Genomic DNA, 25,381 nt, shown 5'->3' with positions numbered 1-25,381 from the left:
AGCAACTAAGCCTGTGCGGCACAACTACTGAGCCTGCGCTCTAGAGCCCTCAAGCCACAACTACTGAGCCCACGCGCCACAACTACTGAAGCCCGCACGCCTAGAGCCCATGATCCGCAACAAGAGAAGCCACTGCAACGAGAAGCCTGCGCACCGCAACGAGAGTAGCCCTCGCTCGCCACAACTAGAGAAAGCCGCATACAGCAACAAAGAAGAACCAAAGCAGCCAAAATTAAATAAATAAGTTTAAAAAAGATTAGGAGACCACCTGGAGCTAGATTAAGGGAGTGCAAGTCCTGTTCACACCCTAATCTGGTCAGAGACCCCACCTCTGGAAAAAACAACAACAACAAAAAACTTGCATTTAGCATTAGTTTGAAAATTTTTGTTTACATTTTGTTCACTTTTAGACCAGAATCAAGCATAAGGCTGTAACAGAGGCAGTGGCTTGGTGGTTCTTGTTAGTGATATTCTAAACTTTTTTGATCATGTTAACTCTTAACAGAAAAAATTAGAGAATACAATCCAAATTTTGATCATTTATAAATTACATATATTGTTATGCTGATCTATTATGTACATTATAAAACATGTATAGGGAAAAAGGAAATTTTAAAAGGATAAGATGTTTAAAAAATCAAAGTTCTACATTACCTCTTGCACTTCCAGGGTTCACCTTGTCCTTCCACTGGCATATGCACACTTCATTTTTTGAAGCCTACCGTTCTAAAACATAGAAATGGCATTTTGCACTGAAAACACATTTACTAAGATCTGAACCATTCACATCTGTTCACTAATGTTCTGGCCATTTACAAGTTTATTTGATATGAATCGTGTGTAGAGTTTTATAAATTATTCAGTGAAAATTATTCATACCAGTAGGAAGCATAGTTGATAAATTTTTGTTAAGCTGTATACAGTGATTGGATCTCATATAGGTAAATTTAGAACATGCTACTTTTCACACTGTTCCCTAGAATGACATTTTCTTGTGTTATTTAACTATGATTGATGGTTCATTCTGCCATACTATTTTAAATTTACTAGAAAAATGACAATCCTACTTGGGATGCTTTTTTGGGAAGTCACTGAAAAGAAAAATAGAGTGAATCCCTTTCAGTTTTTTGAGAAATTAATCGTTCTTTAGCTAACTTAACTAACCATAGCACTAATGATCACTATTTCAGTTATTCCTGAAATATGACTGACATATTTTGGACTATTTAAAAATAGATTTTTTTATTTAAAAGGAAGTGATTTTAATGATTTATATTTACATCAGTTTCCTATTACTGATGTAACAAATTACCACAAACTTAATGGTTAAAACAACACAGATACATGTCCACTGAGATTTCCTTCTAGGCCCTTCCCTTCTGGCAGAGAACACATGAAAAGTGGTGCAGGCATTAGCATCACCAGGAGGGCTTGTTAAAACAGATTGCTAGGTTGACATCCAGAGCTGCTTATTTCACAGGTCTGGGGTGGGAGGCCCCATTCTGCATTTCTAACCAGTTCCCAGTTGATGCTGTAGGTCTGGGGACCACAGTTTGAGAACTAGGGATTTAGAAAATGCAGTTAGGGTTTAGATTCTTCATGGATGACAGTTCCATGGATCTCTGTGAAGATAAAGAAAGCCTGTTTGGAGAACATATTAACTTTGGAGCTTGAGAGATGGACAACCATGCATCCCATCAGTTACACCATCCTCCTTCAGCGAGAGCTAAGGCTTCCCTATTTTTAAATGGTATTTAAATTACTGAGCAGTTAATTACACTAAGATCATCTTATCTTCTCAGGAACAGACCTGGTGCCGTGTGCCTTATCTTCTAACTCCACGAGAGGAGCCGCTACAGAACACACTGTGAGCTCCAAACAGCTTCCAACTGCTACGGACAAATTCAAAACAGGAACAACAGAAGCTCTAAGCAGAGCACAGACAACTCACAACAGCTTTTAAACCCTTTTTTGGGGGAAACAGCTGTCTCCTTTGAAAGCTATTTAAATTATGGGTACACGAGGCTGCTGTGCTTACATTAACTTGCAAAAGCCCATCACTATAAAAGATTAGTTCTTGTCTGGGTAAAATGAAGGATCCAAATTTCATTGTAAAAGGATTACTTTATAAAAGTTAAATACAAAGTATCAGATCTGTTCTGAATACATTGTATTTATTCTTAGGCAGTTATTACTGAAGAGGTTTTGTGTGTGTACGTAATAAATGTATGTATAAAAGAAGGACTTCCTGGCCTTTGTTGAAAGTTGCAGAGTATTGGCGGGAAAATCATGATCCCTACCCTGGTCACTTCGGGGGTGAGTAGACCACTCACTTTTGGGGCCCACTTAAGAAAAACTTCAGTTCATCAGCCACCATGTTACTCACCAGCCCTGTCACAATCTGGTGTGTATCCTGGGCTTGAGGAGAGAGAGGAGGTGGCCACCACGTCATTAGGACTAGTGGGAAGGATAAGTTAGTAATATGCCATAGGCCTGTATTCCCCTCTAGCAGGTATTTCTGTAGTATCCTATGACTTCATGGCAGTCTAGAATAATTAGCATACTAAAAGAACTGAACTGAGTCTCTCAATATATTGTGACATCAAATATTGTGATAAACACCCTAATGATTTTTCTTAACATTTTATTATGAGATGTTCAAACATACAGCAAAGATGAAAGAATTTTACAAGATTCTACTGTCAACACTTTACTAAGCTTGTTTTATCAGTTATCCAATATTCTACCCATCCATCAATCCATCTTAATTTTTGATGTATTTTGATGAATTGCAGATATCTGTACCCATCCTTTTAAAACTCCTCAGCAATACATATCATTAACTAAAGTTCAATATTTTTCTGGTGTAAAATTTCCATACAGTGAAGTGCACAAATATTAACAGTATGTTTGCTAAATAAGTTTAGGCCAATGTATACACCTGTGTAACCCAAACCCCTATCAAGATACAGATCACTACCGTTACCCCAGATGCAGAAAGTTCCTTCACGCCCCTTCCCAGAGTTAACCACTGGTTTTTTTCCCCAACAGATTTGCCTCTTTTAGAACTTTACATAAATGGAATCAGACATTATGTATTCTCCGTGATGATTTTTAAAAGACAAATTCCTAAAAAATTCAGTGTCTCTGAAACAGGGAGAATAATAGTGATAAAGATAACACCTGGGATCAGAGTATGATTCATTCATTGAATAGGTATTATGAGAAACTCTAGTCCGTGGATACAAAGATCAGAAAGACAGCCCCTGCCCTCAAGGCATTCACACTGTCTTGAGGGATATAGCACAAACATCTTGGCCAGAGGGCTGAGGTTGAGACAGTCATCACGTGCCACAGGAGACCTAATCCAGCCTGGGAGCCAGTAGGGAATCAAGGGAAATTTAAGGTTTTACCTAGGAACTTGCCACAGGCAGCCAGCTCTGTATAGTCCACAAGTCTAGAATCTTGTAACTTGAAATGATCTGTCCTTAAGAGGGCAGATTTACAGTACTGAGCAGATGTAAGGCAAATCTGCTAAACAAAATAAACTATAAAAGGTACAAATTGAAATTAGGGATGTTTTCTTCTCTAGTTTGAGTTGATATACATTCAAATGTATTTAGCATTGCTTCCAAACATAAAAACACCATGCTTTTCTGTTCCTGGACCACAAGTGGCAGCAGTTTTGAAGGGCTCCAAACAGCAACAGCAAAGCTTTAAATCTCCTTGGACTTTGCCTTAGCTTTCTCAAGGCTTATCGCACCCATTATATCTCCAAGTTTAGGCCCTCACCTCCTAACTGCTTTTCACTTGTTACCTTCATATTTTACACACAAATTACAAATGAAAAGTACCTGGATCCCTTACATACCCACTTTTCCCTATTACCTGTCTTGAAAACTCTATGGCTCTTTTTCAGTGGGGAGTGAGAAGTGGGGAGCCCAAGAAAACCTCGAAATTTGTTTAATCACTCTTTTTCAGCAAAGTATGAGAGGGGCAAGGAAAGTTTGGAGGCTTCCTTTTTACCAACGGGAAAGGAGAAAGCTATATACCATGTGCCTCGTATTACTATAGGTATGATGACCCTTGAAAGAAATTAGTTTCTTTTCCCTATTATCATCTGAAACAAAAAGGTATATAGCATCTCAATGTAACTAAATGCATTCCCCCTTTTTGGTGTACTCTGTAAGGAGCAAGCCACTGCTGACTAATGACTGGTTCCTGAACTGAATGATGATGGTGAAAGGTAAAGCAACTACTGAGGTGGTCTGCTCTAAACAAAACAAGCCACTGCCTTCATGGCACTTCTACAGTAACAAAGTAGCAATGACACTAATTATTTTAAGGAATACTTTCTTCTTGTCCTTCTTGGTCAGCTTCACTCAGCTGAGATCCACAATTCACAAACAGTGCAAGAATAAGAAAAATGGAGCCTGTATATTGGAGTCCTGACTAGTACAGAGACTTGTCTCAGATTGGCTGGATGTTTCTGAGTAAAGGATAGGTGAATGTATAACTGAATCACTTTGCTGTACACCTGAAACTAACACAACATTGTAAATCAACTCTACTCCCATATAAAATAAAAATTAAAAAAAAAGATAGCGAAGTGTTACACATGAAGAAGGAGAGCAAAGAAGAGCCTCATCATTTAGCTCATGTATGTTATGGGCTGAATGCTTGTGTCCCCCACGACCCCAAGCTTGCAGGTTGCAGCCCTGACCCGCAGTGTGATGGTATCTGGAGGTGATTAGGTTTAGATGAGGTCAAGAGGTTCTCTCTCTGCCATGTGAAGACACAGCCAAGAAGAGGTCTCTCACAAGTAACCAAATCTGCCAGCACCTTGATCTTGGACTTCCCAGTGTCTGGAACCGAGAAATGTCTTGTTGTTTAAGCCTAAATATTTAGTCTATGGTATTTCATTATGGCAGCACAAGCAGTGTTAAAATTTGTTTCAGGGGCTTCCCTGGTGGCGCAGTGGTTGGGAGTCCGCCTGCCGATGCAGGGGACATGGGTTCGTGCCCCGGTCCAAGAAGATCCCACATGCCGCGGAGCGGCTGGGCCCGTGAGCCATGGCCGCTGAGCCTGCGCGTCCGGAGCCTGTGCTCCGCAACGGGAGAGGCCGCGTACCCCAAAAAAAAAAAAAAAAAGAAAATTTGTTTCTGAAACAACTTCCATGACCCATCAAGGAACTAAAGTCAGACAGGATTTTTTTTTTTTTTTTTTTTTGCGGTACGCGGGCCACTCACCACTGTGGCCTCTCCCGTTGCGGAGCACAGGCTCCGGACGCGCAGGCTCAGCCAGCCATGGCTCACGGGCCCAGCCGCTCCGCGGCATGTGAGATCTTCCCGGACTGGGCACGAACCCATGTCCCCTGCATCGGCAGGCGGACTCCCAACCACTGCGCCACCAGGGAAGCCCCCTTCACTCTTTTGATTCTTAAAGAAACATTTGTCAGACATCTACAAGGTGTCAGGCACTGTGCCAGGAACCTGAACTGTGGAAACTAGAGCAGAGTCCCTCCCTTATGGAGCTGACATTCAAAAGGGCCAAAGGCATCAAATAATGACAATATAATTAAAACAGGTAAATGCTATGAAAACAGCACAGGAATGTGGCAGCACAAGAATATGTAAGAGGGGAACCTGCCTTGGTCCTTAAAGTGAGGGCTGGCTTCCCCGAGGGAGTGACGTTTGAGCTGAGATCTGAAGGCCTCAGTAAGAGTTACTGCGTGAACCAGGGGAGAGAGCAGGGTTCAGTGCAGTGGGACTCCACATGGGTAAGGCTGGGAGGCTAGAGAGCACAGAAGTCCCCATGGCAGTGGTTGGGCAGGGCAGTTTTAGCTGGAGATGACAACAAGGGAGACAGGGCCTGGATCATTTCATCTAGAAAAATGATAGGAATATGAAGAATGGATTGAAGGCAGATGAGAATTTTTATAAATCCTATTTTATCCTCAATTTCTACTTCAAAATCACATACTCATCTGGAGAAAAAGTTCCCTACTGGAAACTAGATGCTGAAGGGATTAAGCTGGGACCAGCCTTTGGAGACTGGGAGGCACTGCAGCTACTGCAGACCTCCCTCCGGCCCCTCCCCGTCACACCAAGAGAAATGCTCTCTACTCCCCTCACTCCGCCAGTGGGTTACAATGACATTTCATCAGATGATGTGTCAAACCCGTTTCATGAATTCTAGAGTTCAGGATATTCACTTTTATCCTGAATTTCTAAAAAAATTTCTAAAACAGGAGTGTTTTAGAAGCATTACATGGCAACTGCTCCCTTACTTGGTGGACCTCATCAGGCAACCTCAACTATCCCTAGAGTCAGGAAGCACCTTATAAATGTAATGTGTAAACCAAGAGTGTAGCTAATATGATTTCAGTCTCCTAACAGAAACAAGCAGTATGAAATCAAAAGCAGATATAAAAAACTCAAAAAGCACAAATGTCCAGATCATTCAGCTTGGGGGTAAGCATGACCTGAAGGTACATAATTACAACAGAAAGTACTGATATACTGAATTCACCAAAACAGTTTATACTCAGTAGGGAAAAGTTTATTTCATTTGAGAACCTTTAAAAAACAAAATGCTTTGTAGTTAACCTATCTAGAAAATTAACTTATCTGGAACTCCTCTTGACCAAACAAAATGGATAATTGAAGAACTGTTCTACCTACAAAGTTATCAGGTGAAGTCACTAATAGTCAAAGTAGTGTGCTGAATGTTTTACCAACAAAAAGACTAATAGACTAATCTACCACAAAAAGGACAGTGCTACTAACCCTAACCCAGCCACAAGACACCAGAAAAATGGACTTAAAAAAAAATTTATTCCCATCAGAAATACCAAAAGAAACACGTTAACTCTGAAACATTTAACAGATTTCATTTAAACTCATATAGTCACAAAACTCAAAATATCAAACAAAAACAACCACTTTTAATAATGAAACTTTAAAAAAGGAAACATGTAGACTCCTCCACAATTTAGGAGCCATTTAGGCAAGCAAATATTCACTATTAGGCAAAAAGACAGCATTAAAAACGAAAAATCCTCAGAGTTAAGGAGAATGCCTATTCAAGTCTTTGATACACATTTATAAGCACGTGAGAAAACAGACTATTTTAAAAGAAACCAAGGCTGAGTGCTTACCCTTTCTTTAAATGTGATCTCCCACCTCGCTTCCATCTTGACTGCATGCCCCTCACACGACAGTACTTCATCTACACTGAACAGTGTTGGTCAACATGATCGGCTTACCGTGAAGCCCTCCAGTACCACCCGTTATCCTCTTATTAAGGTTTGTACAGCCCTGTAACTGAGTATCACCACTGTAATCAAGCCAAGGAATTGCAGGTCTCCAAAGATGACTATATATGCACAATTCTGTCTCATTGCACAGTTCGTAATATATAGCAGGTGATTATATAACCAACCATAAAGTAAGATGAATATTGACTATTGAGACTAAAGCATCAACTTTGTCTCCAACCACAAATGAAACAAAGACACATACATTTGCCACCATACAGAGGTTGAGTTTACTCTGTAGTACAGTCCTGAGGGCTCATACCACTCTAAGGGTGTTACGTATAGAATCCAGAACATATTTCTGGTGGCATCAGAATGAAGTATAGGAGGCAAGACCAGGAGTGCCCTGCGCTCATGAGCTGTCTGTGCCACAGAAAGGCCACTTTTAAAGCTGTGCAGATAAAAGTTATTCACTCATGTTTGCTTTTTCCAAATTATTACCATACTAGTTCACACTGAAGGCAAAAACAATAGTTAGAATCTCTTCCTTACTAATAACACATTTTGACTTCTTTTAAATTTCAGACAAAGCTGTTGGCTACCACAAATTCTGCTGAGTTTTTTGTCAAATTTAAGAAAATATAGGACAACATAAAACCAACCCTGGTAACGTATTTGCAGTTTGGTCTTCAAAAGCTGTAAAAAGTGACAAAGAAATCAAAAAATATAATGAGTTAAAACCATTAAAAAAATATTTGTTTTTAAATGCCACATGTTTGAGACAGCAGAAGAGGAAGCACCCTCCTTCAAATTCTCACTTCACTTGTATTTCACAAAAGTGCTTTAGAATTTAGATTTCTATCACCTACGTGGAGTGTAGAGGCAAAAGGAAGCCCCGTGGAACTGAAGGCCAGTGGAGTCTACTCCCAGGGTCAGGGTGTGACCCCAGGCTAACGCACCGGCCACATGCTGAGCACTCATATATGCCCAGGAGTGCTGGACACACATACACAGGAGCGAGGGGATCAGACACCAGTGCCTTTGCCACTCATTCCTGAAACTCAACCCACTTGAAATCCTGACTCTATTCCATAGGCCAAAGGATGCTACTCTCATTTATTTGGTGTCAAATCCTTGTTTTCTCAAATCCTTACACCTGCACCTTGGTTTCTAAAATTAATGGCCATTTCCAGCACAACGCTGTCAGACAGAGCCTTTGTAAAGCTAGTGAGCTTCACTACTGCCTGGCAAACGCGTGACAATGCCTCCGAATGCTTCACAGCTGGAAGGAAGATGTTCCTGTCACTTGACCAGCCACCCTGCATTGAGAGGTAAACATCGTTTTTGGACTATCTGTCCAGAAACTGAGTAAACTACCAATTGAGACCCTGACTTTATTTTGGTCAGCATGTGCACAGAGTAACATGCAATTACCCAGAACGATGAAAGACTGGTAATAAAACCCATGTGCTCTGCTCCGTGTCAGATGCTGGAAGGTAATCTTAACGACATAATACTTACAGATGTGGATTTTTAAAAGATCGATAAACCACTTTTCTAGGATGTCTCGTATGTTTTATTAGTTATTCAATTGGTGTATGAGTCACTTTGCCTTATTTATCTGGGAAAAAGTACTGAGTTTTTTTCCCCTTCCCCAGAACACTTAGAAACCAGAAAAAAAATCTGAGGTCCTATTAATAGACTTCCAAAATAAAATTTTATGGAAGCATTTTGTTGTTTTTTTAAAGGGAGTTTCAAGAGAACAGGATACTTGACTATGACAAACTACTACTCAAAGGAAAAACTACCAAAACTCCAAAGCTCTTCACTAAATTGGCAACAACAATTCAAAGAAGCTGAGCTAAACAGAATTGGATCTGTAATGCAATTACAGGTTTCCCCCGCATTCCTGCGGAACTTTTTGTAAGCCGAAATGGCATAGAATGAGGAAGCAATCACCTTTTCTTGTAAAAGCAAAAATCATCTCCGTATTTCTTTTGGTTAGTGAAAACAGGTACTAATGTAGGTCTTTTGTAAAAGCGAAGTGGCATAAAGGAAACTCTGGAGAAGTGGGGGATACCTGTAATATGAACCTTCTTAATGGGATGAAACACCTTTAACAAAATTTAAGCCTCCACGTTTTCTGGCAACGAAATAGTGAAATTAATATAAAAATATTTTGGGAAGCTTTAAGGTCATATTGAGAAATACAGAGAAAACTTTCTACCCTAGAAAGCAAAATGGGAGATGTCATTAGTTGCTTTAGTCTACCACGTCGAAAGAGAAATAATTTGGATAATGACCATCCCAACAGGTGCTTAGTTTCAAAACGAATACAAACAATTTATCATGAAAAACCTACACATAATAAGCTGTTTTTCTTCTCTCTTCTGCTCCTTTTTCCTACCATGTATATGTTTTAAGTTAACAAAAACTACCCTTTGTAACTCCTCCTAAAAGCAGAGAAGAAATGGAGTAATAGAAGTAAGCCTGAGAAATCATGGGACCCTAAGAGCCTTTCCTCTGGCTGGTCATGGCCACTTATGCTTCAATACAGAAGATTTGTGGAAAAAAGTATCATATATCTTGGCTGTTAGTTTCCTTGTCAAAAGCCATCAGATAGACAGCTATTAACCAGGCAATTAGCCTAAAGTTCTCAGATAATGATTAAAAAAAGTACTAACACTGTCCCCCCCAAAATCCCCCCCAAACCTTAAATTTTCCTACTGAAACCTTTTATTCTGAATTTGTTGGTGCTTAAGAAAAACAGCTTTGCCCGTAATTCACTGTGCCCTGGACTTAGGACACCAACTTGTATTTGGCCAATTAGAAACAAGGCCAAACTGCATTCTTCTTAGGTCTATTCAGTTGATTAATGGCACTTAACTGATTTCTTTCATATAATCTTTAACAAGAACTCATAAGTCGCATTAATTATGCCCCAAGAGATGAGGGATCGATGGTAATTCAGATGGGCACCTCTGAAAAGATTTGTCAGTTTCCTGTCCCGTTCTAGCCAGATTTTTTGGAAAACCTTAGGGAAAGACTGAAATTCCCCACCAATCTGAGATTGCATGCGAGTTTTTACAACATTAACTGGAAAAAACAAGATCCCCAACATGGCACCCAACAGGCCCCCGCAGATAAAATCATTGACCAAATGAGCACCGTGGGTTGTTGCTGTAGGCAGGTACTCCTTGATGGGACCTCGAAGGCTAAAAAAAAGGACATTGCTGAATCCGTTACGGAAAAGAACAGGCACCAAGCCTCGATAATACTCTCTAATTCCATGGCATTTCAGTGCTTTGAAAGCCTGATAAGTGTTTGTAAATTTGTCATGATGCTTGTGGTCTTGAAGCAATGTTTGAACTCTTTCCAATGGAGTGAAAATTGCTTCTGTCGTTCCTGCAAGTACTGCGGCCAGGCTACAGGTTGCAAACTCTGGGGTACTGACATGCTTACGGAGAAGGCAAGATAAATCCTCATACAGACCAAACATAAGTGCCAGTGTAGTCGTCTTCTGCATTAAAGGGGGAAGGATTCCGCGATACAAATTTCGAAACCCATCCCTCCTCAATTGAAGTACTGCATCCCGGGTTTTGATTCCATACAGCTGTTGCCGAAAGAGGACCTTCTGAATGGGAAATGTGATGGCTATATTGTTGAAAGCCGCACAGCAGCCACACAAGTAATGCTTCATTTCACTAACATTTGCAATATGAGGTGCTATATCTTGCTTTGAAGATGTTAGGATTGGTGGCCTCTTTTCATGAGCTTCTGAATCCATCGTGTTGCTTAAGATCTTCTTCGGGAAGGATTTTTTTAACCTACAAATAATAAAATGATAATAGGTAAACCTTTATATACAGTGCTAAACATATGAAAATTTCCCCTAATCCTTCCTCCAATTTCTGGACTCTATTACATTTTTCCCTTTTAAACTAGATCACTGTTTCTTCAAGTATTTTTGGAGGGCCCTGAGGCCCTTTCAGTAGTCCAGGAGGTCCTCCCCTTTCCAACTACATATCCATGTGAGGCTGGATTTTCTGCATATACTTCAACTAAAACAATTTATCACAACAGAACAAATGCAGAGGTAGATATGAGACTCCACCAACCTTTTAAGTCAGACATTAAACAGACTTACAAAACTGTAAAACATACTTATTAATTTTTTAGGGGGGAAATAATTATTTTTCATGAAAATGTGTTGATTATATTAACATGTAATGGGTTTATCATTTTGTTAAAGTGAATTAATAAATATTTTAAAATTTTGTTTTTATTTCTAAGACCATGAATATTAATCCATACAAATAAAGGCTCTTTGGGGTCCACAAAAATTTTTTAAGTGTAAAGCGGTCCTGAGACCCAAAAATTTGAGAACCACTGGACTAGTTCATATGTAATGCCTACACTACATAATGGTACATGCTATTATCCTTCTGAAACAAAGTCCTCTCATGAGAAAAAGAGCAAGACATACATTCAGTCATTCTGTTCACTAACACTTACTTAGTATCTACTGTAAACTAGGCCCTCTGCTAAGTGCTAGAGAGTCAAAGACAAGGAACTTGCAATCTAACAGAAGGCTCTGCCAAGGTCTACAATCACTCCACAGTGTAAGTCCTTCCATGATAAATATATACTATGGGAACACAGGTAAGGGACAGTGAGCACACACTCTGTGAGGTGGAGGCTGGGAGAACAGGCTCAAGGAAGGCCTGCAGGTATATACTAAGCACAATTTTCACGTATTTAATTCTCAAAACAACTCCATAAAGTAAACATTATTTTCCCAGTTTTACAAATGGAAAAACCAATACTCATCTTCATCCAAGGTAGTTAGTAACTGGTGGAGCTGGCATCTTGAAATGAAGTCTGCCTCCAGAGTTCATGTTCCTGCTGTCATACCACAGATGGCAATGACTTTGGGAGGATGCCCTGGGACAAAGAGTGGCCGTACCAGACCATGCTGAAAAAGATTTGAAGCCTAAATACACAGGCTTAGCCCACTTAGTGGAATGAAGGCAAGGTCCTACCCCTAGAATACATCTGCTTTTTAAAATGGCAAGATCATTCCTTGCCAGTCATCTATAACCTGATTAAAAACAAGCAAAGGACTTAACAGACACTTCTCCAAAGAAGATGTACAAATGGCCAACGGACATATGAAAAGATGCTCAACATCACTTATTATCAGAGAAATGCAAATGAAAACCTCATACCCATTAGGACAGCTATTATTAAAAAAAAAAAAAAGAAGAAAATAACAAGTGTTAGTGGGGATGTAAAATGATGCAACCACTATGGAAAAACAGTCTGGCAGTTCTTCAAAAAATTAAAAATAGAACTACCATACGATACCATCACCAATCCCACTTCTGGGTATATATCCAAAAGAATTTACTGTAGGGTCTCCAAGAGATATCTGCACATCCAAGTTCACAGCAGAACTATTCACAAATAGCCAAGAGGTGAAAGCACCCCAAGTGTCCACTGATGAACAAATGGATAAACAAAACATGGTATGTACGTACAACAGAATATTATGTGGCCTTAAAAAGGAAGGAAATCCTGTCACATGCTACAACATGGATGAACCTTGAGGACAAGTGAAATAAGCCAGTCATAAAATGGCAAATAGAGTGTAATTTCACTTATATGAGGTACCTAAAGTAGTCAAATTCATAGAGATGAATAGCGGTTATTATCAGGGGTTGGGGGAGGTGGGAACAGAGTTATTGTTTAATGGGTATAGTTTCAGTTCTGCAAGATGAAAAATTTCCGGAGATCTGTTTTATAACAATGTAAATATACTTAATGTTACTGAACTTACACTTAAAATTGGTTAAGATGGTAAATCTTATGATTTTTAATTTTTTTTTTAAATTTATTAATTTTTTTTTTGGCTGTGCTGGGTCTTCATTGCTGCACACGGACTTCTCCTAGTTGCAGCGAGCGGGGGCTACTCTTTGTTGTGGTGCGCGGGCTTCTCATTGCGGTGGTTTCTTTTGTCGCGGAGCACAGGCTCTAGGGCACGCGGGCTTCAGTAGTTGCGGCGCGTGGGATCAGTAGTTGTGCCTTGCGGGCTGTAGGGCGCAGTCTCAGTAGTTGTGGTGCACGGGCTTAGTTGCTCCATGGCATGTGGGATCTTCCCAGCCCAGGGCTCGAACCTGTGTCCCCTGCATTGGCAGGTGGACTCCCAACCACTGCACCACCAGGAAAGTCCCTGATTTTTTTTTTTAACCACAGTTTCAATTATAAATAAATAAGAACAAAATAAGTCAGGTAAACCATCTAGCTCTTTGACTTATGACAAAAACAAACAAAAAACAAGTTCCTTTTTTTCCCCCTCCCCATACACACACGCTGCTGTAAACCGCTAAGCATCAGGACAAAAGGTGTTAAAGAGAAATGTCATCATGTGAAGGTAGAGCAGAGTGAGGCACATAATCAGAAAGCATCAGTTCTTGAGGAGCTTATATGTGCAGGAGCCACAGACATGTAACATAAAATATGGAACACACATACGACTCTAATTTTCCTTCTAGAAATATAGCCTAGGGAAATAATTATTAACAAGAGAGGTACATAAAGACTCAATTATAGGACAATTACAACGCTCTTAACAGAAATAGAGTAAAAATTAAATGCGCAACAGTAAGGGACACACTGCATACATGAAGATGTAGCCACCTGATGGGATGTCATATAGGTACTAAAAATAAAGGAGTATTTATATTTAAGGTTCAGTATATTAATTTTGAATTTTTAATGGTATTAATGAAGTTTCAGATAGCAGTGAGTCCTTTTTATGATCAATAAAGTGTTACAGAAGAAAAAATAAAGGAGAATATTTTTATTGACATGGCACAATCCTGTTTTTATCAATATACATATAGAAAAGCCAAAATAAGTAGTTTACATTTTCTAATTTCATAATAATGCTGTATTTTCCTTTTCTATATTTTTCAAGTTGAATTTGTCTCAATTTACTGTCTTCAAAAGTTGGAGACTGACAAAACTAAGGTCTAATCAGGACAAGGCAAACAGTGACAGAAAGGATGTGACAATGCTCCCAAGTGAACAAGGCAAATTGCTGTACCTCTGAGGCTGCTTCCAGTTACAATGGGCCAAGGCCACCCACCCTGCACTGGGGCAGAAGTCAGCTGAAGAGTACAGTGCACCGGGTCCCACTGCTGTTCTGGGGACACAGTGAGCACTGTACTGTTTTTTGTATTTGCTTCATTCAGACTTACAGTATAACATTATCAAGAAGATTTTCATTTACTTTTGTTGGGAATTTCTTCTTCTTTGCCTGCTTTTACACTGGCCTCCTCAGTATACTAAGAGATTTTAATTCAACCAACTTATTCAACTCCTGTAATGTTCAGAGATTAGAGATAAAAGGACGCTGGCCTCGGGAGATACGACATGCAAACAACTGGACCACAGTGTGGTAAATGCAACCACAGAAATACACAGAAGGTATAAAGGCCCCACAGAGGAAGGGGTCATTAATTAGCTGTCTGGAGGGAAAGACAGGGGGGTCTGTGACCTCTGGGCAGGACTCTGAAAGGTGAATAGGACTCTGGATGTACCTAAGGGTGGGGCACATTTTAGCCAAAGCAGCACAGGCTAAGGTGTAGGCCCCGTGTCAAAGGAGCAGCAGCATCACATTCCTGAGGAGGGTGTCTGGCTGGAGCTTAATGTGGGTGCGAGATGGATGGGCGGCAGACAATGATGGAAAAGCAGGCTAGGACCTGCATCACCAGAGACCCTCAGGATGATTCCAAGACCCTGTTGCTACTATGTACTATTTTTTTCCTTTCTCATGGGAAGCTAATAGAAACAAATTATTTTCCTTAGGCATGTTACACCTAGATCTGTGTGCCCTTTTCCCAGAAGACAGACTATATTAAGAAGAAAATGTAACATCTGTACACTCTAGCCCAATGCTGCTTTGTAGTTGGAGCTGGCTTGCTATCACATTTCTATTAGAAAAGATAAACATGCCCTCAGTTGAGAAGAATTATGCCTGGAAACCACTGCAGGCCTGAAATCTGCCATAAGGAAGGTAATAAAAGGGGTCAGGAATCTTCTCCCCACTGTCACCTGGTCACACCTGTAGAACTAGACAGGACCAGAGCCCCAACCTTTCACTGTCCACCCCCAACACCAGGGCAGCCACACTACCCCTGGGCACCAAAACTGTGTTCATTTGAATTAACCTCAACTTTGGCAGAGGCTGGAGGAGTGGGACTTGTCTCTAAATGCTGCTTAGCACTATCATGATGGGGAATAAAGGGACAGTAAAAAACTTTCCCCTGACATTCTAAAAATTTGTTCCACTGCAATTTAAATAATCAAAGGAAGGCCCGGCTCAGAGAGAGGAATTATTTCTAACTTTGGCAGGTATTAAAGCAGTTAGATTATGAAGTCACCAAAATGCTTCACCAAGAGGCCAGAATCCCTGGAGCTGGGCCGCTCGTAGATCCAATAAAACAACAAATGAATCATTTAAACAGAAATTCACAAAATAAATGTCTATTACTTTAGAAAAAGTTACACATTAAATTTACACATTAAAAATACATTTAATAGAGCAGGACTTCCCTGGTGGCGTAGTGATTAAGAATCTGCCTGCCATTCCTTGGTGGCGCAGTGGTTAAGAATCCACCTGCCAATGCAGGAGACACGGGTTTGAGCCCTGGTCCGGGAAGATCCCACATGCTGCGAAGCAACTAAGCATGTGTGCCACAACTACTGAGCCCGCGAGCCACAACTACTGAGCCCGTGTGCCTCAACTACTGAAGCCCACGCGCCTAGAGCCCGTGCTCCCAACGAGAAGCCACCACAATGAGAAGCCTGTGCACCACATCGAAGAGTAGCCCCCCGCTCGCAGCAATGACAAAAGCCCTCATGCAGCAACGAAGACCCAATGCAGCCAAAAATAAAATAAAATAAATAAATTCATATTAAAAAAAAAAAAAAAGAATCTGCCTGCCAATGCAGGGGACACAGGTTTGAGCCCTGGTCCAGGAAGATCCCACATGCCACAGAGCAACTAAGCCCGCGCACCTAGAGCCCATGCTCTGCAACAAGAGAAGCCACCGCAATGAGAAGCCCACAAACCGCAACGAAGAGTAGCCCCCGCTCACTGCAACTAGAGAAAGCCCATGCGCAGCAGCAAAGACCCAACGCAGCCAAAAATAATTTAAAATAAAGAAAATGAAATAATGCTATTTGCAGCAATGTGGATGACCCTAGAGATGATCATACTAAGTGAAGCAAGTCAGAAAGAGAAAGATAAATACCATTTGATATCACTTATACGTGGAATCTAAAATATGATACAAATGAACTTGAACTTATCTACCAAATAGAAACAGACACAGACATAGAGAACAGACTTATGGTTGTCAAGGGGAAGCGGGTTGGGAGAGGGATGGAGTGGGTGTTTAGGATTAGCAGATGCAAATTATTATATAGAGAATGGATAAACAACAAGGTCCTACTCTATGGCACAGGGAACTATATTCAATATCCTGTGATAAACCATAATGAAAAAGAATGCATGTATGTATAACTGAATCACTATGCTGTACAGCAGAAATTAACACAACACTGTAAATCAACCATGCTTCAATAAAATAAACTAAAAAAAGACATTTAAAAAAGATGTATATTTTTTTAAGAGAAAAATAAAATTGTAAATTAATTAAATACACATACATCCTCTCCTCCAGGCTCACTGTCCCAACCCAGGTCCTCTTCACCTCCTGCCTGACTACTGCCAAAGGCTCCTTACTACTAAGTCCGACTCTAGTCACACACTCCATCCCATCCCCACCAACCTAACTATCATTTAAAAAATACACAAAAACGGCTTCCCTGGTGGCACAGTGGTTGAGAGTCCACCTGCCGATGCAGGGGACACGGGTTCGTGCCCCAGTCTGGGAAGATCCCACATGCTGTGGAACGGCTAGGCCCGTGAGCCATGGCCGCTGAGCCTGCGCGTCCGGAGCCTGTGCTCCACAACGGAAGAGGCCACAACAGTGAGAGGCCCACGTACAGGAAAAAAAAAAAAAACACACACACACAAAATGAACACACTACTAAGTGAAAAAGGTGTACAACAATGTGCTTAAAAACCTGCTAACAGCAGCAGATATCACAATGTTTTGAATGGCTACGTAGTATTCTACTGAATGGATATATTACATGTAATTTACTCTGTCTCCTATTTATGGTCACTGTTTTTGTTTTTTCCTTTTAAACAATGCTGCAATGGGCAACTCTGTACCTATACCTGGTGAACTCTCACAAGTTTATCTGTAGGGTAAATCTTTAGAATGGATGCTGGCTCAAACAGTAATACATTTTTTTTTTAATTTAATTTTTTTATTTGTGGCTGCGTTGGGTCTTCGTTGCTGCACGCGGGCTTTCTCTAGTTGCGGCAAGTGGGGGCTACTCTTTGTTGCAGTGTGCGGGCTTCTCACTGCAGTGGCTTTTCTTGTGTGGAGCATGGGCTCTAGGCACGCAGGCTTCACTAGTTGTGGCACGTGGGCTCAGTAGTTGTGCCCCACAGGCTTAGCTGCTCCACGGCATGTGGGAACTTCCCAGACAGGGCTCGAACCCGTGTCCCCTGCATTGGCAGGATTCTTAACCACTGCACCACCAGGGAAGCCCAGGAATACATTTTAATTTGATAGCTACGGCCAATTGCCTCCAGAAAACTTACTGTGATTTATATTTCCATTAAGTGTATGCCAGTCCCAGTTGCCCTACCATTTCCAGCACCAGGTATTAAACAGTAATTTCTGGGGCTTCCCTGGTGGTACAGTGGTTAAGAATCTGCCTGCAAATGCGGGGGAAATGGGTTCGAGCCCTGGTCCAGGAAGATCCCACATGCCATGGAGCAACTAAGCCGTGCGCGCCACAACTACTGAGCCTGCACTCTGGAGCCCGTGAGCCATAACTGCTGAAGCTCGTGCACCTAGAGACCGTGCTCCACAACAAGAGAAGCCACTGCAGTGAGAGGCCCATGCACCGCAGCGAAGAGTGGCGCCCGCTCGCCACAACTGTAGAAAGCCCAGGCGCAGCAATGAAGACCCAACACAGACATACATACATACAATACATACATACATACGTACATACATACATACATACAATTCAGCATTTTTTATTGACCATTTGAATTTCTTTTAGTACTGTAAAATTTCACATTATCCATTTTTCTGTAGGCACTTTGTTTTTTTCCTTGTTGATTTGGAAAATTTCTTTGTGCACGAAGAAAATCAATCCTAGTTATATTAATCAAGTTATGGCATATACTTTCCCTACTTTGTATCATTTTTGTGATGAAGTTCCCAATATGGATATGAATTCTATTGATCTTGGCTTCTAGGTTTTGTGTCCTTCATTATTCCAAAATTATAAACAAGTAATCCATGCTTCCTTCTACAACTTCTATGGTTTCATTTACCATCTGTACTTTAATTTCTCTGGAATTACAGTATAAGGAATGAAGCAAAGATAAGAGATTGCCTAGAAACTGACTGATGAGCCTTCTTTTCCTCACTGGTTAGCATCATCTAAATACTCACAAGCATCTGCATTTATTTCTGCACTCCACTCTGTTCCACAATAGCCTTGTATTTCTTCTCTAGGTACAACTGATTTTAACCTACTGTAGCATCAGAATAGATTTCATCAACTAGTAGGGCTTTCCCTTTTACTCTTGTCAGAATCATCAGTTTTCCAGGCTCTTACACTTTTCCAGATAAACTTTAATGTATTTTTGTCATATTCCTCCCAAAAATCTTGGTATTTTACAGCAGAAGTGACTTTATAAATTTAAAGTACTGTCACTTTTTCAAAATTGAACCTTAAAAAACAATTGTACCTTACTTTACAAGGATGTGGTATCTTCCTGTTTACTTGTTTCTTTTCACAAACCTTAGCATTTAAAATTTTTTCATATAGACCTTGAAAGGTATTTTACCTTTTCAGTCCCTATTATGAAAGGGTTGTTTTCTTCCAATTAATTTTCTAACTGCTTTTTGTCTGCATATGAAAAAGCTACCAATTCCTGTGTATTAAAGTTAGAAGCAGCCCATAGTCCCCTATTTCTCAGTTTTTTGGTGGATTTGCTTGTTTCTACTATATATCACAAATAATTTTGCCTTCTCCTTTACAGTACGCATCTTTCTTTCTTCTTATTGGATTGGCATATACCTCCTGAACATAATTAAATTATGGTAATAGTAAACATCCTTATACTTTGACATCTGTGACAACTCCACAGGGATTAACTGTGAAGCATGACACTGGCTGTTGGTTTGAGGAGGAAGTTCTTGTCATCTGAGTGTTCATAATCCAAGTCCTAGCAGTTTCAAGTTTACAGAGGGAAACAAGTTATGACACAAAAATATTCACTGATCAATTGGCCCATATAAAATTTGTTCCCTCTCAAGTAATATTCCCTGTTTGCCATCTATCCCTGCCCATCTTTAGGATTGTTCTGCAAACTTGAAGTGGAGCATGTCTTCCCAGTACTATCATATAATTTCATCTGACAAATTACACTATAACTCCCAAAACTTCATTCTGCATTCATTCTAAGAATCAGTATATCTGCAATTATAATTGAAGTCCCTGCCCCCTGTTATTTACTAGGAAATTGTGTTTCCCATTAAAAATTGATTCCATTTTTCTAGTACTAATGGTCAACTGATAATAAGGGTCTCTTAGAATTTCCAAACACAGGAGGGATATACATTGATTCCTGTTTTACTACCATCTCCACCCCTTTCCACTGCCACTAAGTCAGGAATCTATCTTGAACTTTGGTCAGATGCTTTTAGGAAGCTACTAAGAAGATCATATGGATACTGGAAACAGAGCCAGTGTAACATTTAACAGATACAGTTAATTGCCTGGGTTCAAATTCTGGCTCCACTACAAATCTATTGTGTGACCTTCAGCAAGTTACTCAATGTCTCTGTGGCTTAGTTTCCTCGTTTATAAAATAAGAATGTTACCTACCTCATAGGCCGGCCAATTAACTGAATTAATACATGTGAAGCCCCCAGGAAAGTAGTCTACAGCACAGCAGGTGGCTCAACAAGGATAAACTATTATTATTGTTCTTTTCTGATGTATTTATTTGGTGTATACGTTAGTGTATTTCTCGCCCTTGCAATATGGAGGTGAATCCTACTTGGCCACAGTGAAATATTCCTTTAATGTATCACTAAATACAGTTTGCTAACATTTTATTTTAAAATTTCACATCACTATTCATAACATACCAAGTTTCCAATTTCAGTACTATCTTCATGTCAAGTTCAGGTGTCAATGTTCCACTGGCTTTGTAAAAGAAATCTGTCATTTTTCCTTCTTTAAGCTGGTGAACAATTTAAATCTTATAATTATCTTTTTCTTGAAAGTTAAAAGAATTCACCTGAAACACCATCTGGGACTGGTGTTTTGGGGGATGGTAGCTTTTTGATAACTTCCTCAATTTCTTCCATTGTTAGGTCTGTTAGGTTCTCTCTTCTGGAGTCAACTCTGATAACTGGATTTCCTTTAAAAAAAAAAAAAAAGTCTGGTTTATTTATATAGTCTTATAAAGCACTTGCTGTTTAAAAAAAACACTTCTAATCTTGTGTGCCTATATTCCCTTTTTTCTTGAGCAGGGTAGTCAGTTTACCTAATTCACATTCCTATCATCCCAGCAAAGAACCAGTTCTTTTTTTTTTTTTGGGTACACAGGCCTCTCACTGTTGTGGCCTCTCCCGTTGCGGAGCACAGGCTCCGGACGCGCAGGCTCAGCAGCCATGGCTCATGGGCCCAGCCGCTCCGCGGCATGTGGGATCCTCCCGGGCCAGGGCATGAACCCGCCGCGTCCCCTGCATCTGCAGGCAGACCCTCAACCACTGCGCCACCAGGGAAGCCCAGAACCAGTTGTTAAATTTACCAATTTTACTATTTTTCAGTTTTTAAATTTGTTTTTCCTCTTTATCATCTCATTTCTCCTGCTTTGTCTGGGTTTATTTTCTTCTAATTTATTGAAGGGAAATTTCTTATTTTTATTTATTCTTTGTTTCATAATTTGAGTGTTTAAGGGTATATATTTTGCTTTAAGCAAAACCTTAACTATTACTTTTTAATACATTCCATGGAGCGTTTTGGTCTAATTGGCAGTCACCTTACCATCTGTACCATCTTGTGTTTCTTCACCACAGTGGCTTTGACCTGGAGTGATATGCACCCTTTCCAGAGTCCAAGCCTGTTTAGGCTCCGGACATCGCAGCACATCCTTAATTTATGCTCAGGAGAAGAGCATCTTTCTCGTGGCCCACAGGAAAGATCCTGCAGGGATGGACCCTGATACCTGGCAACTAGCCTCCAGTCTTAAAAGGTCTGATGACAAATACACCTTGAGGTTGACCTTCATCAGTGGCAGAACAAAGCAGCAGCAGGCAGCCAAGTTCACCAAGTCCATTGCTAAGTTTTTTGACCACAGTAGGACACTGGTCATGGATGCATACGAGCCTGAAGTATCCAGGCTCCGTAACAGTCTCACCCCAGAAAGAAAAATAAAATCACCACTTCTAAAAGCAGCCATCTTTCTGCTGGATCATGCTGAAATACAGGGTGAGGGGGAAAGAAACTGAGATCTTAAAATGAAGAAAGAAAGAAATGTTAAAAATGTCCCTGTTCTGTTCTGAACTTTTAGTCCATCCAGGAAAAATGGTATCTTCCAGCACAGATATGAGAAGCTGTAGCTCTGATATCTAGGTGGGACCTCCCTAACCTGCTGATCCCATTGTTCTGACGTGCTTTTCTAGAAAAGCATTTTTCCTAAAAGCTGTATAGACTTCCTCAACACCTGAAGCACTTCATGTAGTATTAGCATTGTGCCAAGGAGCATGTGAAGACTCAATTTTTAAACTTGTTAACCTGTTGCTGACTAATTGAGCTAAGTCCCTTTCAACAGCTGTTTCCCTTAATTCAGATACAACTCCTTATGTATGATAGCTGTCCTTCACACACAGCTTTTGTGGGTATGCATAAATCTGACTTAGGGAGAATTGAAAAAACAAACCAAAAAAACCCCACAGCTTTTTAATTTGTTTAAAACAGACATTCTGTCTGTTACATTTTGTGCTGTTAACCAGTGAAAGGAATCAATGGCATTTTAAGAAAAATTGTTCTATAAATGCTTGAGAAGTTTGCCAGGGTACAAAGTTTGATAATTATTAATCAGTCTTCTACATTCTTACTTCTTATCATTTTAGCTGCCAGACAGGAGTTTAAACTCTTATCAGTACTATACTTGCCAATCTAAGATTAACCAACATTTAAAAACAATTTAGCATAGAAATACTTTATGTAATGCTTTGCTCTTCTTCAGTTTCAGGACTAAATGTTAAAATCAACAGAAATATCCAGATTTATGTGTTATTATACCATAACACGTTGTGACAATTTATGAATGTAAAAGTTTCATTTTTACATACTAAACACATAACAATATACTTTAAATTATAAAGTCACTACCTACCAGCTGTTTAACAATATATGTTCCTTGATAATACAAACCAAGTTACTTATACACTTGAACAACAAAATTTTGTCCATGTTCACTTTTAATTTTTACTAAAATGGCACTTGCATTACTTTCCAAAATTTTGCAAATTAAAGTTACTTCAACTAGTTTTGTCATGACTCTTTGGGTCTGTTATTAAACAGATAGAAAACTGTGGCTAACAGAAGTTAGCCAGTCATTTATTGACCGCTGTACTGAACTATTCTAAGAAATTTAAAGAACATTAGTGTACATTTAGGGTCTCAGATTTTTAAAAACAGGCCTGGACATAGGAAAAAGGAATGTAATGAAACCTTTCCAGACTTCACAGATTTAAAGCTTTCTCCCTCATTTTGCCCTACACACCAGGATCGTGTGAATAGGTTCTTAATTTGGCAAAAGAACAAAGGCTAGTGTGCACAGTATTCTGTAGCAGTGGACTTTAAAATTTTTCATGTTTATTCTGTGAACACGACTAAATTTCTTTGCTAAACTTTTCTCTATATTTAAATTCTTTAACATGGATAATAATTCTTTGCAATTTATTGCAAAATTTATCTACCATAACTTTACATTTGTTTGCTACCTAAAACACTCAACCTATGTCAACATTAGGAAGCAAAGTTAATTAAGCTGACTTTCAAGCAACTCCAAGAGTCAAACTTCTGTGGCATAAGAAAACAGTGTAAAGTCTAAATGCTCACTGTAATTTATAGCCCACGTGGTTAAGACCGAGATGTGATCCATCACAAAGGTCTCTGCGCAAAAACTGAGGAGAAAGCAATTGTATTTCTCAAAGGATGTTAACTCCCACAAGTCAGCAGGTCTGAGTCAGCATTCAGGACAAGATTAAACTGGGTTCTAGTCCTAGATAGGACACTATCTTGCTACTATAAATACAAAGCAAAGTCTACAATTTAAAAATCCATTTCTCTGGGCTTACTTTAATCTACCAAAGGAGAGACCAGACAAGTCCACTCCTCTTAAAGGTAACAGCTTGTGATCTTTCCCCGAGATGCACTCAAGGTGACTCCAGATCCAAAGCGCCAGACCTGTGCTCTGGAACCACTAGCGGACCTGACCGATCCTAGCACCTTTTGATTTTATGGAATCCTTCCGAAACAAGGTCAGAGGAAGCTCAGACTAGCAAGGGCACTACACAGTTATTTAAGGTTTTCTGTTTCACAGCTTGCAGGTAGAGAAACAGAAGGTGGGGATTAAGACCAGACGTGTACAGCTCTAAGGAGCAAAAAAAAAAAAAAAAAAGGGTAAATATAGCTGAGGCATTGACACGCTCCACCTAGATAAGCTTAACACTAAATAACTGGTACAGAGATTTTCAATTAACAACAATGCCCCCCGCATCTCCAAAAAAAGCACTGTACCACCGAGTTTCCCACAACGCGAAGCAACATGGTGTCGCAGAATAACCATTGTCTGGCTGTGTGGCTGAACTTACCGCTCTCCAGGCGTCCATTTCCCCTGTCTGTAGTGAGGGGGAGGGGAGGGTGGCGGACGGGGTCGACCAGGCCCCTTCCGTCCCGGACATTCAACGGAGCCAGGGGTCCCGGTATCCCAGACCCCGAGGGGGCAGGCGCCCTTCCGCGGTCCCAACGCTGCTCTCCCGGGCTGCAGGCAAAGCCCGGCCCCTCCCCGCCCCGCTCTCGATGCGCGCTGGGAGGCACCTTCCTTCCCGGGGCGCGCCCAAATGAACGCACTGCCTCCTCCGCCGGAAAGGCTCGTTCCGGCAGTCGGACGGCGCTCACGGCCCAGCGAAGCCCGGCAGCGGGCGGCAGAGCTGGGAGGCAAGAGCTGGGCCCTGCGGCTGCAGGTCCCACCCGGGATGGCGCGCGCGGGAACGGCGGGGTGTACTGCGGGGGGCGCACTGCGAGCGCGCGCGCGCCCGCGGAGGCGGGGGGGTGAGTCCTCAACGGCCGCGCCAGAGGGCCGTGCAGGCGGCCTCCTCAGACCCTCCTTCGTGCTTCCACTCACTCCACGCGCAGGCCGGGGGAGCCCCGTGCTTTCCTCTCGGCCGCTTCCTGTACTCACCCATCGCCGCGGGCGCCAGGCTCCACGCCCGGTAGCGGCCCGCCTGCAGGCTGGCGAGCTCGCGAGCCCGCGAGCCACCGAGCCGGCGCAGGCGCAGACCTTGACCGACCCGAGCTCAGGGCGGAGCGTGACGCGCTCTATGCCGCCGAGCCCGGTCACGTGAGGGAGACGCCACCGCGCCGCCTCTCTCTAAACCCGCGGAGGGTCGAGTGACGCCGGCCAACTCCTGGCAGCGGTTCGGCGCGGCAGGGCAGGTGTAGGGTCACCCATCACACCTGTTGTCAGGCTTTCGGGTTCCACTTGCTGGAATGCCGTACCTTTGGTGCCGTACGGTGGCCTTGCCGTGCCACAAACAGCCAACGCGTTCTCTAGTGCGTAGCCTGCGGGAGGACCACTGGGAAGTGATAGTGTGGGTGGCAAGCCTTGAAAGGCCCCGCCTCGCTTCCCTTTGTATCCTTGGTTAGATTTCA

The 25,381-nt window shown here is 41.3% G+C and overlaps 1 protein-coding gene across 4 annotated transcripts; it reads right to left on the bottom strand.

Moving 5' to 3' along the window:
- Positions 1 to 6,817: 6,817 nt before the first annotated feature.
- On the bottom strand, positions 6,818 to 25,041 carry SLC25A51 (solute carrier family 25 member 51). 4 transcript variants are annotated; one of them, XM_027105468.1, is made up of 4 exons: positions 24,322 to 24,849; positions 20,733 to 20,855; positions 12,089 to 12,233; positions 6,818 to 11,085 (listed from the first exon to the last, which is right to left on the bottom strand). In XM_027105468.1, the coding sequence occupies exon 4, from the start codon at positions 11,043 to 11,045 to the stop codon at positions 10,155 to 10,157; it is 891 nt and encodes a 296-aa protein (XP_026961269.1). In that variant the 5' UTR covers positions 11,046 to 11,085; positions 12,089 to 12,233; positions 20,733 to 20,855; positions 24,322 to 24,849; the 3' UTR covers positions 6,818 to 10,154. The 4 variants fall into 4 exon arrangements, with proteins under 4 accessions (XP_026961269.1, XP_026961268.1, XP_026961267.1 ...); XM_027105467.1 differs by lacking the exons at positions 12,089 to 12,233; positions 24,322 to 24,849 and adding an exon at positions 24,912 to 25,041; XM_027105466.1 differs by lacking the exon at positions 12,089 to 12,233 and having other exon boundaries at positions 24,322 to 24,848.
- Positions 25,042 to 25,381: the final 340 nt, after the last annotated feature.

Source organism: Aethalodelphis obliquidens, unplaced genomic scaffold (genome assembly GCF_003676395.1).
Source record: "Aethalodelphis obliquidens isolate GAN/ISIS:26980383/991018 unplaced genomic scaffold, ASM367639v1 scaffold7, whole genome shotgun sequence".
NCBI classification, from domain to species: domain Eukaryota; kingdom Metazoa; phylum Chordata; class Mammalia; order Artiodactyla; family Delphinidae; genus Aethalodelphis; species Aethalodelphis obliquidens.
The sequence above is the reverse complement of the archived record's forward strand: the minus strand, read 5'-3'. Positions and strand labels throughout refer to the sequence as shown.

Coding starts and splice junctions, on each gene's coding strand:
- SLC25A51 (XM_027105465.1), bottom strand. CDS start 20,660: ATGACAGATTTCTTTTACAAAGCCAGTGGAACATTGACACCTGAACTT. Junction 11,086..20,580: donor GTACTGAAATTGGAAACTTG/GTATGTTATGAA, acceptor TATTATTTGTAG/GTTAAAAAAATCCTTCCCGA.